Source organism: Cynocephalus volans, chromosome 3 (genome assembly GCF_027409185.1).
Source record: "Cynocephalus volans isolate mCynVol1 chromosome 3, mCynVol1.pri, whole genome shotgun sequence".
NCBI classification, from domain to species: Eukaryota; Metazoa; Chordata; class Mammalia; order Dermoptera; family Cynocephalidae; genus Cynocephalus; species Cynocephalus volans.
This window is the reverse complement of record NC_084462.1, coordinates 174,037,461-174,054,743: the sequence shown is the minus strand read 5'-3', so window position 1 is coordinate 174,054,743 and position 17,283 is coordinate 174,037,461. Positions and strand designations below refer to the sequence as shown.

General features: G+C 50.7%; 1 protein-coding gene across 2 annotated transcripts; it reads right to left on the bottom strand.

Moving 5' to 3' along the window:
- Window positions 1-5,015: 5,015 nt before the first annotated feature.
- On the bottom strand, window positions 5,016-15,529 carry SERPINA5 (serpin family A member 5). 2 transcript variants are annotated; one of them, XM_063090466.1, is made up of 5 exons: window positions 15,432-15,529; window positions 8,552-9,253; window positions 7,079-7,349; window positions 6,559-6,706; window positions 5,016-5,961 (listed from the first exon to the last, which is right to left on the bottom strand). In XM_063090466.1, the coding sequence occupies exons 2-5, from the start codon at window positions 9,165-9,167 to the stop codon at window positions 5,776-5,778; spliced, it is 1,221 nt and encodes a 406-aa protein (XP_062946536.1). In that variant the 5' UTR covers window positions 9,168-9,253; window positions 15,432-15,529; the 3' UTR covers window positions 5,016-5,775. The 2 variants fall into 2 exon arrangements, with proteins under 2 accessions (XP_062946536.1, XP_062946535.1); XM_063090465.1 differs by having other exon boundaries at window positions 8,552-9,184.
- Between the last annotated feature and the right edge of the window lie 1,754 nt (window positions 15,530-17,283).

Below are 17,283 nucleotides of genomic sequence, written 5' to 3'. Positions count from 1 at the left end.
CAGAAGGCTCTGTGTGTGTGTGTGTGTGTGTGTGTGTGTGTGTGTGTGTGTGTGTACACATGCTCCTGCATGTGCATATATGTGTGATTAGCACTGCGGGCATATACAGGAGCATTTCATACTCTGAACTCTATGTCTTTATAGAAAATCACCATCAGGAAGGGTGTATGTGTTGTGACGTTGTCACCCAGGAAAGGAACTAAACAATTAAGAGTTTTGACAGAGTTCGTATTAGCTGGCCAGCGACTGCTCCCCTAGGTATTTTGGTGGGAGAGCAGCAGCTAGCCTTGGTCTGGTGGAGTTTATAAAGGCAAAAACCACATCCCATTGGCACATGGGTTTGTTCAGGTGCACAAGGCAAGCTAGGTAGCTAGGCTACAGAAGCCAAAGTGAGCAGTTAAAGCCATCAAGAATAAAAATTTTCATTGTGTGTGGTTCTTGTTTCTATGCAACGGTTTTTGTTTTTATGAGAAGGTCAACAGATTCTCATGCAGAGGGGGGGTAGTCTGACCTAAGATGCTGTTGCTAATGTTCAGGGTTCTCTGTTACATATAGACTATCCCAACTAGATTTTCCCAGGGAGTCAAAAGGACCCGGCTTCTGCATCTGTAACTGTGGTCAATTTGACACCCCCACCCCCTCACTCCCACCCTACATGGTTTTGGGGAAGGGTGGCAAATGGTCATGTCTGTGGAATGGTCCTTCAGGAAGCTGGGGAAGATCTATGATGTCACTTGCTAACTGTGCCCCGGCCCCCTGTGGCAGGTGCTCTTTGGTTCACCTCTTCATTAACTGGACCAATAAACACAAAGACCTCAGACCAGTGCCAGGCATGCAGGACGTGGCCTACAAGTGCTACCTGTTACATTAGTGTCACCCCCCTCCCCAGCACCCATACGGTGTCATAGCTACTGACGAAGGCATGTTATCATTAGTGTCACCCCTTCCCCGTCCCTTCCCTCACCAGCTCCAGCGCTCATGCCCTCTTTCAATTTTGCGCACGGCACTACCCTTTGCCACCTCTGGGACTTGGCTCGCGACACTAACGCTTAACCTTTGTCCCATCTGCTCCTGCTTGTTCCTTAGGCCTCAGCCTCAATGCCACCACCTCAGAGAGACCCTCCTGGCTCCCAGCTACAGAAGGTGCCCTGATCACATTGTCTCTCTCAGCGCCCTGTTCTCTTCCTCAACTGTTTCCTGCTTCCACCTTTGCAGTTTGCAGTCCTGCTCCGATTCCCTTCCCTGACTTTATTGGGGAACATTTTATTTTTAAATGTTTTTTATTTTAAAACACACCTGGGTTTACAGAAAAGCTGTACAGAGTGTTCCCAGGTAGGCTTCTCCCAGCTTCTGTTAATGTGAATGTAAACATCTTACGTAACCATGGCATATTTACTAAAACCAAGAAAGGAACGCTGGCACCATCCAGTCTTGTTTGGGTTTCATCACTTTTTCCACTAATGTCCTTTTCTGTTCCAGGATCCCACGCTGCATTCAGTCACGGTGTCTCCATAGTCTCTTCCCATCTGTGACAATTCCTCAGGATTTCCTTGCCTCTTAAGACCTCGACACTTTTAAGGAGGACTAGTCAGGTATTTTGTTGAATGCCCCTCAACTTGGGTTTGGCCGCTGTTTTCTCATGACTAGACTGAGGCTGTGGGTTTGCAGGAAGCTTCCACAGGACATCAGAGGCACAAAAGGTCAACACAGCTCATCACTAGTGATGTCGATTCTGTCCCTTGGCCAAGGCAGTGACGGCCACGTCTCCGCTGAAACATCGCTCTTGCTCCGCTTCCTGTGCTCCGTTCTTAGATACAAGTCACACTCCACAGCCCTTGTCATCAACTGACAGGTGACATCTTTTACTTTTCTACTTTATTCTTTATTTTCATTTATTTATTTTTATTTTATTTTCTCTTCACACTAGAATGTTAGCTCTACAGTGGCAGGGATTTTTGCTTTTTTGTTTTATTAACTTATCTCCGGCAGCTGGAACAGTGCCAGGCACACAGTGGACACTGAACAAACACCTGTGGACAAACATGAGTGGCCCTCGTCACAGGTTGTAATTCCGGGTGTACATACTTGTTTGCCTGGTTATGCCAGGGCCCGCATCTGCTGGGCTCACCAGTACACCCTTGCGCTGGCTCCGTGTCTGGTTCCTAGCAGGCAACTCATGAATAGCCTTTGAATGAATGAGCTCAGTAAGCCCCACAGTCAGGTGTAGGCTGGGCACGGCTGTTCCCTGGGGTGGGAAGTGTTTCTGCGGAAGACCAAGATCATTCTCTCTCATTTGGGTCTTTGCAGGGAGCAATGGAGGAACAGTCTGGGCACTAGCAGTGCATGATCCCTCTGTATGCTGGTTGCAGCTCACAAGGGCAGGTCCTAGAGTCCATGTGGTCAAAGAGAGAAATAAAAGTGGGTTTTCTAAGAACAATAGTGAACTTGGCAAGAGCTGCAGAAATCCAAGGAGGGTGGCCATTATGTGCTGAATTTTGTCCCCCCTCCCCAAATGTATACATTGAAGTCTTAACCCTCAATATTTCAAAATGTGACTGTAGTTGAAGATGGAGCCTCTTGTGAGGCAATTAAATTAAAACAAGGTCATTAGGGTAGGTCCTAAACCTATAGGACTGGTGGAGGATAAGAGAGAAGAGATTAGGACACAGATACGCATAGAGGTAAGACCTCCATGAAGACACAGGGTCTTAGACCCTTTAGACATAGTTTTAGTCTAAAAAATTGTAGGGGAAATCCTCCAACTTAATTCTTTTCAAACATTCCCTTAGCTATTCTAGGTCCTTCACATTTCCATATGAATTTTAGCAGCAATTTGTCAATTTCTACAAAAACAGAATAAACAAACAAAAAAACCTCGTTGAGTTTTGATTGAGACAGCCATCTGCAAGGCAAGAAGAGAAGCCTCAGAAGGAACAAACCTTGCTGATATCTTGATCTCCGACTTCTAGCCTCGAGGACTGTGAGAAATGGATTTCTGTTGTTGGAGCCCCTAGTCTCTGGTGCTATGTTATGGCAGCCTGAACAGACTTGTACAGTTGCTAAGGAGGGTGCGGAGGGGGACAGCCACACCTATGCACGCAGGTGTCCCACAGACCCGCATTTTATGTCCCCCATGGAGGAAGTCAATCCATGGCAGGGGCAGGTGGGGAACTGGAGAAGATGTGGGTGGTGTGAGTGCCCCCTAGAGGGTGAGTGGAGGCACTACTGATGTGCTATGGCAGCATGAGGGATGGGAAGGGATCCGGGGGACACAGGGTGTGGTTTGGATGACAAAACCACCCTGTAACTGGAATGAAAGAGGACAAAGCATTGGCCTATGCTCAGGATCCCTGTCACTGGACCAGCAGCATGGTCACCTCCCCTTCCTTGATCTCCTTCATGCCCCCCACACTGGTCCACACTGGAGCCCCCACGATTTCCCCTGTGCACCAGGGATCGCTCACAGCATGTGCTTCTCAAGCCACCCCCTCCACCTGGAAGTCTTGTGCCTGTTCCCCATCTGCTGTCTGCCAAATCCTACTCATTCTTCAAAACCAGCTCGGTGTCACCTCTTCCCTGAAAACTTTCCTGACCCCTCAAGATTTATTCTTTCTCTCAGTCTCTGTCTGTCTCTCTTGGAGCTGCTATATGATTTGTGCATCCCGGGATCATATGACAATTGAGTTCATAGCCTGCAATGATGTCCAGTACGGTGCTTTGAGGAGTGACACGCAGTAGGAGGTTCAATACACTGGAGCTCACCCCCGATCCCACACACAGTAGCTGCTTTGCGACTGTTTGCCCAGTGAACTTTAGACAGCGCTGGACCTTGGCCTTATACATGACACACAAGCAGGCCTCCTCTGACCTTGGACTGGCTGGGTAAACAGGGAGAGAGGTATTTGCCAAGACAGACTAGGTATTATGCAAAGGAAAGGCACACAGGAGGGGTGACCCAGAAGGAGGCCTGACCCTGAAGAGCCGCTCTGAGCATGCAGCACAAACGCAGATGCGCTGTCTGGCTCCGGTTGCAGCCATCTCCCCCTCCCACAGCCAACACATGTGCCATCGGGGACCTCCAAGGCCCCACTGTCACCAGCTGCATGTCTCTGGGCAAGCGCTTATGCTGTCCTCTGGGAAGTGAGGGCAGTGACAGACCTTGCTGGGTTGCTGAGGGGTGGATGAGATCACAGATAAGAAGTGTCTTCGTGGGTTGGCGCACAGTAGGTGCTCAGCTCTTTGGGGGCAGGCCATAGAGTGGGGTTCTGACCTTATTACTTCTAGTGGGCATCCATCTGCAACACCATCCAGATGCTGGGAACAGAGTGGTGGGCACAGCCTGGTGGAAAGCATGCTAAGAACATGCGGCAGGGGGCAGGCAGGCACTAAGAGCATCAGACTTGGGGGCAGCTAATTAGGGGACTGAGTGAAGGACGACTCACTTACTCTTTTTTTTTTTTTTTTTTTTTTGGACAGCTGGCCAGTACAGGGATCCAAACCCATGATCTTAGTGATGTTATAAGGGTGTGCTCTAACTAACTGAGCTAACTGGCCAGCTCACTCACTCATTCATTCAGCAATCCTTGCAAGTGTCTGATCCCCTTCATTTGAGAGACAAGGAAACATGCAGGCTTGGTAAATGGGGGGAAGAAACTTACTCACAGGAAAGCTGGTGCTGAGAAGCACGAGAACCAGTCCTCCACTTCCTGATCATCTCTCCTCCACCGCAGAGTACAGGGCTGAGCACGCGGCTCTGGGCCACCCTCCCTCGTCAAACCCTGGCTCCACCACTTTATGAGCTACAAGACAGGGTAAGCCATCTAACCTCTCCAAGCCTCGCCTTCCCCATCTGTAAAATGTGGATAATAGTGGTGCCTTGCCTCAATAGTAGGGCACTGTGAGGGGTAAATGTGACCATCCAGGTGAAACACCTGGAATGTTCTCCAAAGTATCTAGCACCCAGCCTGGAATATGGTCACCATTCCCAGAGCTGCCTCCATAAAGACCATGATGTCCAGTGTTTGCAAAATGCTTTATTGTTATTGCCGACATAAAATTCAAAAAGTTAGCTATCCTCTGCAACTGACACTCTACTGTTTGCAACAAGTCTCCATTCTCCCACTGCCGGCCAGGCCCTTGAGATTATAACTCTATCCACAATCCTGCATTGGGCCATTTCCACCCTGATGCCCACCAGTTTTTCTTAAAGGATGAATGACACTTGAGTGTACTGAAACCAACTGTGATTGGCAGGGAACACCCCAGAGAGGGGCAGTGTTACCCCAGTGTCACACAGCTGGTTAGGGTTGGGACAGACCCCTATTCTGTGTTCTTTCCAAAAACCATGATGACCTGACAGTTGTTGTTGCTGATAGGTAGGAGACCAGGCTTGGAAACATGTTTCCTGGTTGCCCTCATCTACCAGAATGACCCTCCTACAGAGCTTTGTGGCACTGCCCAGGGCCTCAGGGGCCTGGATCCTGCACCTTTCTCTGCCGCTAATGTGCTCTGTGAGCTTGGGCAAGTCAACCAGCCTCTCTGGGCCTCAGTACTAGTCTCTACTAATGAAAGGTGAGGGCAAGACCCAATGTTCTCCAAGGTATCCATGTCTTGAAATTGTGTGAGAGGACACAATCATCGGTATATCAATGTTATTTTTATTTGTGATGCCACATTAGTCAACTAAACCTATGTGAAGTACTAGCTATCAGCAGACAGATGGGCCGGAGCACACCTCGCCACGGAGGCCTGTGGGTTTCAGGAGAAGCCCCCATCTCAGGGGTGGGCCACTTTGCCGTAGAAGAGGATGCTCTTGTTCTCCACAATGAGCATCAGAAAGGGCTTGTCGAACTTGACCGTCTGAGAGCTCAGTCGGGCTGACCTGAATGCCAGGATTGCCGCTGTGGCTGCGGCAGCTTTGGTTCCTGACTCGTCCACCTCCACCACGGCTTTGTGCACCATCTGCAGGAGAGAACCAGGCATCACCGAGCTGCTGGGGGCTGGGAGAAGCCAGCACGGGACATGGTAAAGCTGCTGCCTGTGGGCATCACTGCTCCAGTACCTCAGCAACCGAGCCACAAAGCAAGAAATAGAACAGTCTACTGTGATGTAATGTAAGAAATAGAACAATCGAGCAGCTACTCTGCACCAGGCCTTGTGCTGGGAGGAGAATGAATGTGTGTTTATCATTGAAAAGGTGCCTGCACATGCATCTGTCACTGAATTCTCATGACATCTTGGAACAAGGGGGGGACTCTCGGTTTTCTAGAGGAGAGAAAGGAGGCTCAGAGATTCAAGTGTTTGATGGAGATCACACAGCTAGTAAGTGACAGAGCTAGTACCAGATTCTTAGCTTTGATTGCTTAATGCAGGACTCCTTCACCCAAGGTGCAATGGTGGATATGGCTTCTCACTGCATGAAGGATAAGACATAAGTGAAACCTTTGCTTCTTAAGGGAAGAAAGACAGAGAGAACAAGAATGGCATGGAACGGAACAGAACAGAACAGAATAGAATAGTGATCTCCAAAAGCAGATGCTCAGGAACTTCTGGACCCACCTGTGACACGTGGATTTGGGAGAAGCTGGTGATGCCAGACAGGTCAGCATGGGAGGTGAAGACGTCACTGATCCCCAGCCCAGGGAGCACTTTGTTCAGCTGATAGGCGCCCTCGATGGAGAACTTGGGAAGGTAAAGGTCGAGCTGCCTGGAAAGACAAAAGAACCTTTCTCAGATGTTCTGGGGCATCGGCGCACTGCGCTCATATTCCTGCCATCTCCCCGTGGCTTCATTGCGCTCCCCGTGCCTCTTGTCTAGGCTAGAGCTCCTCTTGCTCTGAACTTGGACTTGGGCTGCCCCCAGAAGTTCCTGGTGACACCCCCAAAAACCTGGCTTCCAGCCCTGGTCACTCCAGCAGGGCCAGACCCTGGGGGCTGGGGACTTCACAAGATGTCTCTGGGTTTGGAGGCAGCTCCTTGGCGGGGGAGTTCTTCCCACCACCGCTGTGTGGCCACAGCGGGGCATGTGTCTCCCTGGGGGTGCGTAGGGCTAGGCTGGCCCCAAGAAGTCTAAAAAGTACCTCTTCGTGAGCATCTTAAGCCACTTCCTCAGCGTTTTCTCATTCAGTCCATTCTCCACCTGCTCCATCTTGCCCTCGCTGGGGAGAATGAACAAAGCGGTAGCATTGCCTTGGTAGGGGACCCCCACCACCTTGCAAGAGAGGTTTCGGTCCTGGAGGAAGTAATACTGGTCCTCACGGTTCATCATGGGCACACGCACCGTGGTCTCCGGGGTCACATGGAAGTCCTGCTCTTTGGTGCTTCCGTGGCTGAAGCTTGTCTCCCACTTAGCTAAAGGTGAAAGTGGGGGAGGAGAAATGAAAGGGAACTTCGTGTAAGAATTAGAAATTCTCAGCTGCAAGTGAGAGGAGTGGAGACGGTAGACATAGTCAACAGAGATAACTCTCCTTAGAGCAGCCTCAGTGCGGTGACTGCTGAGCACCTTGAATATAAAGGTAAGTCCCTTTACAACTTTGGGGACACACTTTAACTTTTTGTGGGGACTTCCCTTCCACATCTGTAAAACAAAAAGTTTGGTTTTCATGTCTTCAGAGGCTCTTGGCTGCTAATACTTGATTTTACCCAAAACCAAGTATCCAAGTGAAGAGGGTAAAAAATATGGATGGCTGAGAATGCCAGCAGATATCTGGGTGAGTTATTCCGTTTTTCACTCTTTTACTAGTATTCGATTTTGATCTAAGTTTGGGAAAGAGGTTTGTAAGGGTCCTGGAAATGCGTGACCTTTCCTGTTGGGAAGTCTTCAATTAAGCTTCCTTCTCTGGCCACCTCCTATGGGAACTTCTGATCAAAGTTCTACAGGTGATCGTTTCCATCTTCTTAATAGTGATCAAAAGTAGACCCCACCCCACTACCTCACTTAGCTTATTTTACAGTTGTTCTCTGCAGCCTGGTGTAACGGGGACAGCCCTGGACTAAGAATCCAAGCTGGATACTCACGGCTATGGTCTGAGGTTTGTGTCCCCTCAAAATTCATATGCTGAAATGCTAACCTCCAAGGGGGTGGTACTAGGAGATGGAGCCTTTGGGAGGTGATGCGGTCATGGGGCTCTTATAAAAGAGGCCAAGGGAGCCCGTTCGCCCCTTCCACCATGTCCACGTGTGCGGCACAGCAAGAAGGAGCCACCTGTGAACCAGGAAACTGGCCCTCATCAGACACCGAAATCGTCAGCACTCTCATCTTGGACTTCCCAGCCTCCAGAACTGTGAGTAGTAAATTTCAGTTGTTCCTAGGTTACCCAGTTTCTGTTATTTTTGTTATAGCAACCCGAACGGTGGAGAAACAGCATCCTGGGTTCATTACCAACACCTTACCCAGCAGGAAGGCTCCCATCTTACCTGTGGCTTTACTTCTGTCAACAGGCACCAGAAAGGGCCAAATCTCCTCCCATTCCTTTCTGTGTGAGGAAATTGGGTCTTCTTTTGATCAAAACAGCAGAAAAGAGAGAGTTCAGGTTTGAGCCCGAGGGTCTTACCTTTAAAGAAAATGTAGTTCACCATAACCATGATGTCGGTACTATCGAGGTTCTTAATCAAATCCCCAATCTTGCCCTTAGTTTGCTTTGCCACGTAATCGTTGATCTGCTTCTGGGCCCCCGCGGGGTCCCCAAAGCTGGTGGGGAGAGTGTCTGCCAGGTACAGTGTCTTCACGGCACTCAGGAAGGCGTCCTGAACGTTCACCATGGGGTCTGTGAACAGGGCGTTGCCGAGGCTCAGCTGGAAGCCATCTCTGGGCTGGTTGAGCTCGAGCAGGAGCTGCTGGGAGCCCTTATGGAGCTCCTCCTCTGCACCGGCCACGGGCGCAAGGCCCAGGCCCTCCAGGATCTGCGTCTTCGTGTTGGACTGAGCCCCCAGGGAGAGTATGGCGAGGCTCATGGAGATGCTCAAAGGGGAAAAGAAGATGTTCTGGTCGGGAGCAGCTGAAGCCAAAGCCCTGTAGAGGTTGAAGGCAAAGTCCCCGCTGCTGGGAACCACCATGGCACCTAAACGGAGTTCCCTGATTTTCTTCTTCATCTCCCGGGAGTGGTGGCGGTGGAGGGTGGCACCCTGAGGGCTGAGGAGCAGCAGGCACAGGAGGAGGAAGCGCTGCATCCTGGCTGTCCCTTGTTCTGAAAGGAAGAGCGGGAAGATGTCCTCAGAGCAGGTGCGGGACCAGAGCGGCTTCTCAGAGTCGTGGACTGGGAGGGAGACAGAAGATCAGGAGGCAGGAGAGACTGAAATTCCAGAGGGAGGTCACTACCCGATCCCAACATGGAGGTTTGGTCCATCCAGATTCAAAGAAAAGTGACGATACCCGTGAGGTTGGGGTTGAGGGTTTAGGGGTGGCAGTAGTGTCTCGAGGACAGGGACCCGGGGATGTGGACATCTAACGGTGAGGAGAGGGAAGGAGCAGAAGAGGGGCAGACCCGAGGTGGGGGACTGGCCACCAGGGCAAGAATCCTCCCCTCTCTTCCACATCAGGGACACGTTAGTGGGATGGGACGTGGCGGGGAAGACGTTCTCCCTGTTCTGTCTTGTCAGCACCTCTAAGGTTCCCAGAAGCTGCTCTCATATGTGGCCTCTGACCTTCACTTCAGTGTCCAGGTCCAGCAATGGGCAAGGCCTCATGCTCCCTCTATGAACTCAGACCAGCTAACCCCTGGGGCCCTCAGCACTGCCAGATTTGTCCTTGTTCATTCATCTACTGTGGCAGGCAGGGTGGCATGCTGACGGGTCCCCTTCTTCTCCCAGGGTGCTGCTCCAGGCCACCCGTGTCCCTCATCAGAAACACCTTCCCCTCCTAAGGAAATTCTGCCTCCTTAATGTGAGCATCTTGACTTCCCTCCCTTCTGTTCTGGGCTGAATTGCGTTGTTATCGGGTGGCACATCCAGGTTCATGGCTCATGAAAGAAGAATTTTTCATGGGCTGGCAAAAGCAAAGGAAGAGAGAAACAGACAAATGGAACATGACGGGGCTCTATGGCTAAGCGCTGGTACACGCCAAAGTGCACAGGCACCTCTGCCAGAGAGAGACGCACGTGCTCCTGACCTCCATCCTCTCCGTCCCACGTGCAAACTCCTAATGGCTGACCTCTGCCCCTCCCGTCCCACCTAGAATGCAGGCTCCGGCCAATCCAGTCTGAATATTTATGAGCAGCCTCCCCGGGGCATGTCCCTATTTTACCCCTGCCTCAGTATCTCCTAAAATTCATATGCACAAGTCCTAACCCTCAGTGCCTCAGAATGTGACTATATTTGGAGACAGGGCCTTTAAAAGAGATGATTAAGTTACAATGAGGTCACTAGGGTGGGCCCTGATCCAGTATGACTGCTATTCTTATTTTTTTAAAAAAGGAGGTCATGTCACAGACATGTACAGAAGGAAGACCATGTGGGGACACAGGGAGAAGACGGCCACCTGTAAGCAAAGGAGAGAGGCCCAAGAAGGGATCAACTCTGCTGACACCTTGAGCTCTTGCCTTCTTGACTTGGGAACCATGAGAGAAACTACGTCTGTTGTCTGAGCCACCAAGTCTATGATTGATACTTCATTTGGCAGCCTGAGCAGGCCAACACATCTCTTCTTTCATCCTCCAGAGCAGGAGACCCTTGTCTGTCACCTCTGTAGGGCTTCCCAGGGGCCTGTATGGGGTCTTCTATCATTACTGCCTTGTCCCCTGCCTTCAGTCACCTCTCCCCTACCTCCTAGGAATCTTTTTCCTGCCCCTACCTCCCCAACTGGCCACACCCTGAAGTCCTCCTTCTACCCCGCTTGGTGGTGAGGAGCCCAGACTCTGGAGCCTGCTGTCTGGGTTTCCCCACCTGGAAGACAGAGGTGCTCACAGCACCTACACCATGGGGTGGTGGGTTTCATGAGTCAGCGTACGTAGAGGTCTTGGAGAGGTGCCCGTCACAGAGCAAATGCTGCAGGAGCGCGAGCCATCAGCACAGCAATGTTTGGCCAAAGCCATCCCCAGGACCCCCATTTCCTTGGCTGTGTGGTTGGTACATGTTATCCACACACTCTCTCAATCAAGTCTGGCAGCAGCAGGCCGGCTAATTCCCAAGTTGCAGCTGGCCTAACTGACTTCTGACGACAGTTTTCATCCAGAGTACCATTCTTGGAGTGAATGCTCCTCAGCTGGGTTCTCTCCCAACAGGGGCACCATGTCATCAGGTCCCCCAGGGCGGGCAAGGGCAGTCTGCTATAGAGTCACATGATCCAAACAAAACCAGACTCCAAAGGCCCCAAACAGCTGCCTTGGAAATTGTTTGCAGAGTGGCCCGCTGTGGGAGGCGATGGGACAAGAATGGGCTCAGGGACCGTGCAGACCTGGGCCGCAGGCCTGTCTTTGACTGAGCAAAGTTGGGTAGCCCAGGTAGGTCACTCTCCCCACCCAAGCCTCCAAATTGCACCCTGAGCTCAGAGAAGGAGGCTCGGTTAGAGTGTTCTGCCTGCAGAACCTCCAGCTACAGGAACCGAGTACAGTCTCAGCCGTCACCACCCATGGGAGGCCCTGCACATGGCCCGCACCCTCTGTTGGGTGCTGTGCTGTCTTGACACATCGACTCTTTTAGACTTACACATACTCGTAGATTCTGTTACCAGCTCCATTTCACAGATGGGTAAGCCGAGGTTCAGAGAGGTTGAGTCACTTGCTAATCGTGGCAAAGCTTGGACTCAGACTCATTTCTGACCTTCCCAGCCCATGCTCTAAACTACCACACTATTGGGCTTCTCCAGATCCCTGGGTCCTCCTTTTCTCTGTCACAGCCTTCTGATTTTCTAAACCTTGACTCAGCAGCCACCACCGATAGCCCTAATCTGGAGATAATTTAGCAACACAGTCTGGGCTTCCTGCGCAGCACTCCCTTTCTGTTTCCACTGTGAGAGTTGCCTTCTGGAAGTCTGTAAAGGACATGGGTAGGCGGTTTAATCTTGGTGTCCTTTAAACTTGTCTATTTTACAGCACAATATGGTCTCTCCCACAAAGTGTTAGAATCCTCCATGTGCCAAAATGCTGCTAGAGAAACAATTCAGCTCAATCCCCTGCAGATTAACATTGAGCTGATAATTACCCCAAAAGAAAGTCTTTCAAAGAATAGCTGCAGAAGTGGGGGAGGTCCTGCTCAGACAGAGCCCACAGGCAGCTGACAGGAGACAGTGAGGATCTGGCCTCCCATCCTCCCATCCATGGAGCTGGCTGGCTTGCCCTGCGGAGACCCCTTCCCCTCTCTGGGCCTCAGTTTCTTCGTCAGCAGCAGGGGGTCTGTTTTGTGCTGTGGCCAGCAGCTTCCCCTACCGTTGCCCCTGCCCCCAGCACCAGAGGTGGGAGCTGCTTTTCCCACTGGGTCTCCCAGGAAAGCAGGTTCTGTTTGGAGAGGGCCCCAGGTTCACTCAGGCTCCCCTGTGCTACAGGTTTAGGACCCAGAAATCTTGCTCCCTATGGCCCCACTCTCACTTTTTCTTTTATTAAAGCTTCTATTTAGTAAGAACCTACCAGACACTCTATAAATATTACTACATTTAGTTTTCACCAAAAGTAAGCATTCTTCACCTCATTTTACAGATAAATAAACTGAGGCTAAGTGAAGTGAAGTAGCTTGTTCCAGCCAGTGAGTGACAGAACCAGGATTAATATCCCGGTTCCCCTGACTGGAGCACATGCTGCCTCTTAGCTCTCTTCTGTGTCTCTGAGGAATGACACGTCGGTCCTCCTTGTCCCATCTCCTGGTGTGTCCCCCCAGGCCTCTCCCAAGCTGCTTACGTGTATTAGTTCATTTAAACTCCTCCACAGCAACGTGGAGTTGGTATCATTAACTAATTGTACAGAAGAGGAAACAGAAGGTCAGAGAAGTTTCTCTGAGAGCAGTGGAGGCCCCAGGGAGTCCTTTTGGGCTTAGTTTCAAAGCCTGGGCTTTGCCATCACACTCCTGAGCCTCCAGTGGAAATATACAGCTTTGACAGAGCTTTGTGTCAACTCTGAGCCAAGGGTGAGTCTGCTCCAGACCTTGGGAGCCTCACACTCAGCAGACCAGCCCCCACCGAGCACCGGGAGAGCCTGGCCTGGCCGCCCTTCGCCAGGGCCCCTGACATTAATGTTTGTGCAGAGGGAAGAGAGCAGATCAAGCAAACTCATCTGTCATCTCAGGGCAAGGTGACTTGAGGTGGCAGGGGGTGGGGATGGGGTGGGCAAGCATTGGCCAGTCCTCCCACTGGCCCCCCACTATCCCTGGACCCCAAGTCTGCTGGCTTTTGTTCCAAATGTTAGGCAACAAAGTCCCCCCTAGGCCAACTTTGGACTCAGCTGTGGGAAGTGAGTAGAGGAGGAGGGTCTGTCCAATATCTGCTGGTTACGAAAAAGGATGTGAGACTTGAGCCCAGGCAGAAAGGGAAGGACAAAGTCACAGCTTCCTCTGGATCCTAAAGACCCAGGGACAGAGATTCGTGGGAAAAGCAGCCTTGACCTTTCCCATCTCCAGCCCATCAGCAAGGCTTGCTGGTTTCTGTCTCCAAAATAGGTCTCAAATCTGCCTGCCTCTCTCCGTCTTCCCTGCCACGACCCCAATGGAAGCCACCCTCGTCTCTTACCTGGACCACCCCCAGTGGCTTCCCCCTTGCCCTGGCAAGCCAGTGTCTACACAGAGAGAATAAAACAATCTCCTCCAATCACAAGCACGGTCACAGCGCTCCCTTACCTGAGGACACCACTGCTGCCCCTGCATCTGGGTAAAATCTCACTTTGAGCCAGCCCTGCCTGACTCTTCCAGCCTCATCTCGACCTCCTCTGCCCTGGGCTGCGTGAGTCCCCCAGGAACGCCTCTTTTTCTCGCAGTCCCTCAAAGGCAGCAAGGCTTCTCCGCAGGCTTACGGGCCTCTGCTTAAATATCCCTTCTTGCCATACCCTATTACGTTCAGCCTTCTCCCCTTCTGCTGCTATTCTCTGCTCGTATAATGGCCCTTGATTGTTTTTCTCATAGCTCCGTTACTTAGGTAAGTGCAATAATTTATGCATTTGTCGTTGACATCTTGTGTTCTGGCCTCTCTCTGCACAGAACATGTGCTCGTAACAGAGGAGGCTCACCTGTGCTGCTCACAGCTGCAAGGCTGTGTGATCACACGGGAGGTGCTCCACACACCTTTGTGGAACGAACGAAGGAATGAATGAATGAACGGGCCCTGTCTCCTCCTCTGTAATTCAGAGGCGTTAAACAGACACTGGACACCGAGTAGTGGAAACAGAGCCAGCCGGGCATGCAGAGCTTGTTCTGACCTTCCTGGGCTCTCTTGCCAGGTGACCTTGGATAACTCCCTCCCTGTCACTCGGCTTCTGCTACCTTTATTTTTCTTTATTAAAACCACTTTATTGAGGTATGACTGACATACCAAAAGCTTTCCATCTTTAATATATACAACGTGATAAATTTGGAGGTAAGTATACAGCCATGAAACTGTCACCACAGTCAATGCCATGAACGTGTCCATCACCTCCTCAGGTCTCCTCTGCCCTCTTTATTTTTCATGCTTTGGATTCCTGACCTGTGAATGAGAATGTTGGCCCAGGAGAGCAGTTTTCCCTTTTATAGTTGCATTTCTTGCCAAGGGCCCCACCCTTAGAAAAACTGAAAATTCCATTCGCTTTATTTCTCCATTGTGTGTGTTTAACAATCTGCCAAACAGCTCCCGGTGAGCAGCCACCGTGACCATCCTAGGCAGCAGCTTCCAGGCGGGACCGCCTTATCTCAGAGAAGTAGATTATACTTGATCATTTTTCCTGGTTTCTAAAGGTCTGAGACTCCAGGTGCAGAAAACAGTAGAAGCTACCATGTACTGAGTGCCTTCTGTCTAGCAGATACTTGGTCCCCACTACCTTATTTCAGGGATTTTCAACCTTGGCCCTGTTGACATTTGGAGCAGGATCATTCTTTGTGGTGGAGGCTGTCCTGTGCATTGAAGGGTGTTTGGCAGCATCCCTGGCCTGCACCCCCTAAATGCCAATAGCGCTTCCCTGCAGCTGTGACATGTAAACGTGTCGGCAGGCATGGCCAGATGTGCCTGGGTGAGAGCCACCACTGTATTTAATCTCCAGAGTCACACCATGCAGAGGGCATAATTATTTCCATCTTACCGATAATGAAACTGAGGCTCAGCCAGATTTATTATCAAGTCTAAGGTCACACAGCTAGCAGGGACTCACCTCTGCTGCCTCAGAGGCCCCAGCTTGTTCCCTGACACTGCAGAGGCCCTTCCTGTCATTCTGGGACTCCTCCACAGCTTTTAAGCCCTCCAGAGCCTGTGACTCCACAGCCCGTCCTTGCCCCTCCTCACATGCCCTTCAAGCCCACAGGACCTCCCGTTGCAGTGTCTGTACTTACTCTGTCCGGTGGCCGAGTGTGCACACAGTGGAGGTGGCAATCTGTCGGGCTCAGGAGAGGGCAGAGGGCTAGCTGAACTGCAGCCAGCATTTGTCACTGACCACAGTAGGCCCTGCCTCCACCCCGCCCTTGCCCCGCCCCGCCTGCCCTGCCCTGTCCTGTTGTGGCAGGCTTCTAGCCAACAGGCCAGCTGCAGGCAACGCTGCCTGAGCTCTGACCAAGCCACCCACTCACTGTCCCCCAAGCCCCACACCAGCCACCATTTGCCAGGAATGGCATGGGCACTGGTGGCAGACAGGCCACCAGTTGCTGGCATTCCAGAGACAGGGAAAGGGACACCTCTTTCCTTTTTGCTGGTGTTGATTCTTTTATTTTCTGCAGTCAATTTCCTGTAGATCCAGGGAATGGGACTTAAGCCCAAGCTCCCAAGTCTGCTGTGCTTACCGGATCATAGTCCCTAACAGTCTGGGGGTTATAAGAGGGATTGAGAGTGTCACTATGGTTGAGACGAGGGGTCATTTTATCCAATCCCCTGATTGCACCAATAACTCAATTAAGGCTCAGAGGATGAAGGGAGTTTTCAAAGCCACGTATCAGATAAGGGGCAGAACACTTCAAGGCCAGTGTTCCTTGCTCAGAAAAGGACTACTTGTAGGATTTCCATAGGCTTAGCTGTACTGTCCTTTTCTACCTTGATATCAGGGGTCCCTAACTCAGCCCCACACTTTCAAGAGTATTTCCAGCATGCCGGTGCAGGGTGCTGGCTCAAGCCTTGTTACATTTCCAGGCTCCTCAGGCCTGAGGCTTCCTCTATCTCAGTGCGTTGTGTGCAGCCATAACCCAGGAAGGTTGTGTGTGTGCAGGTGGGGTATGGACTTGACAGAGAGAAACAGAGGGCTGGGTATTGCCCAGGGGAAGCGATCTCGATGTTTGGCAGACAAGGTGCCTCTAAGACATTTCCCTTTTCTTCTCTGTGATTTGGGGGCCCAGTTGAGAGTCCTTTGAATTTCCCCAGGAAAGATGAAAACTAGAATTTATTAATGCTTTAAAACAGGCCACATATTAAACCAAGTGCTTTATGCACTGCTATGGGTTAATTCTGGGGGGCAAAAGTTCATGTATTGGAAACTTGAACTCATTGTAACAGAGTTAAGAGGGTGGGAAATCCTACTATGGTATTTGAAAGGTGGGGCCTTTAAGAGATGATTAGGTTGTGAGGACTGTGCCCCCATGAATGGATTGATTCACTCGTGGAGTAATGGGTGTGGTTCTCATGGCTGTGCAAGGAGGGCAAGTTAGAAGGTTAGCTCAGCTCTCTCTAGCTCAGCTCATTCTCTGATCGTGTGATACCCTGTGTTGCCACGGGGCTCTGTAGTGTCTCCACCAAGAAGAAGACCCCCACCAGATGCACCTCCTGGGCTGTGGATTCCCCAGCCTCCCAAACTGTAAGAAATAAATTTCATTTTCTTTATAAATTACTCAGTTTCAATATTCTGTTATAAGCAACAAAAACAAACTAATACATGTACATTATCTCTTAATCCTTACAACAAGCCTGCAAAGAAGATAGCAGTCTCAGCCCCCATCTAGAGACAAGCACAATCACTACTAGGTATGTAAAGTTTGTTTTGTGCTCAGTGCCCTCACAATTCATTCTCACTGGATTTATGTTCATTCTCCCTTTTTTATGTTCACCTGGGTTATTTCAAAAAGGCTGTCTCCAGGAGCAGAGATTCTTTCTTCTGCTTCTTCTAGACTGATGTTTGGCTTTTGGTTGTGTTTTTTATTTTGTGGAGGGAAACTTTTAGTTCCATGAGTTCTGCTATGTTCTTTTTTAAGGTATTAATATCTT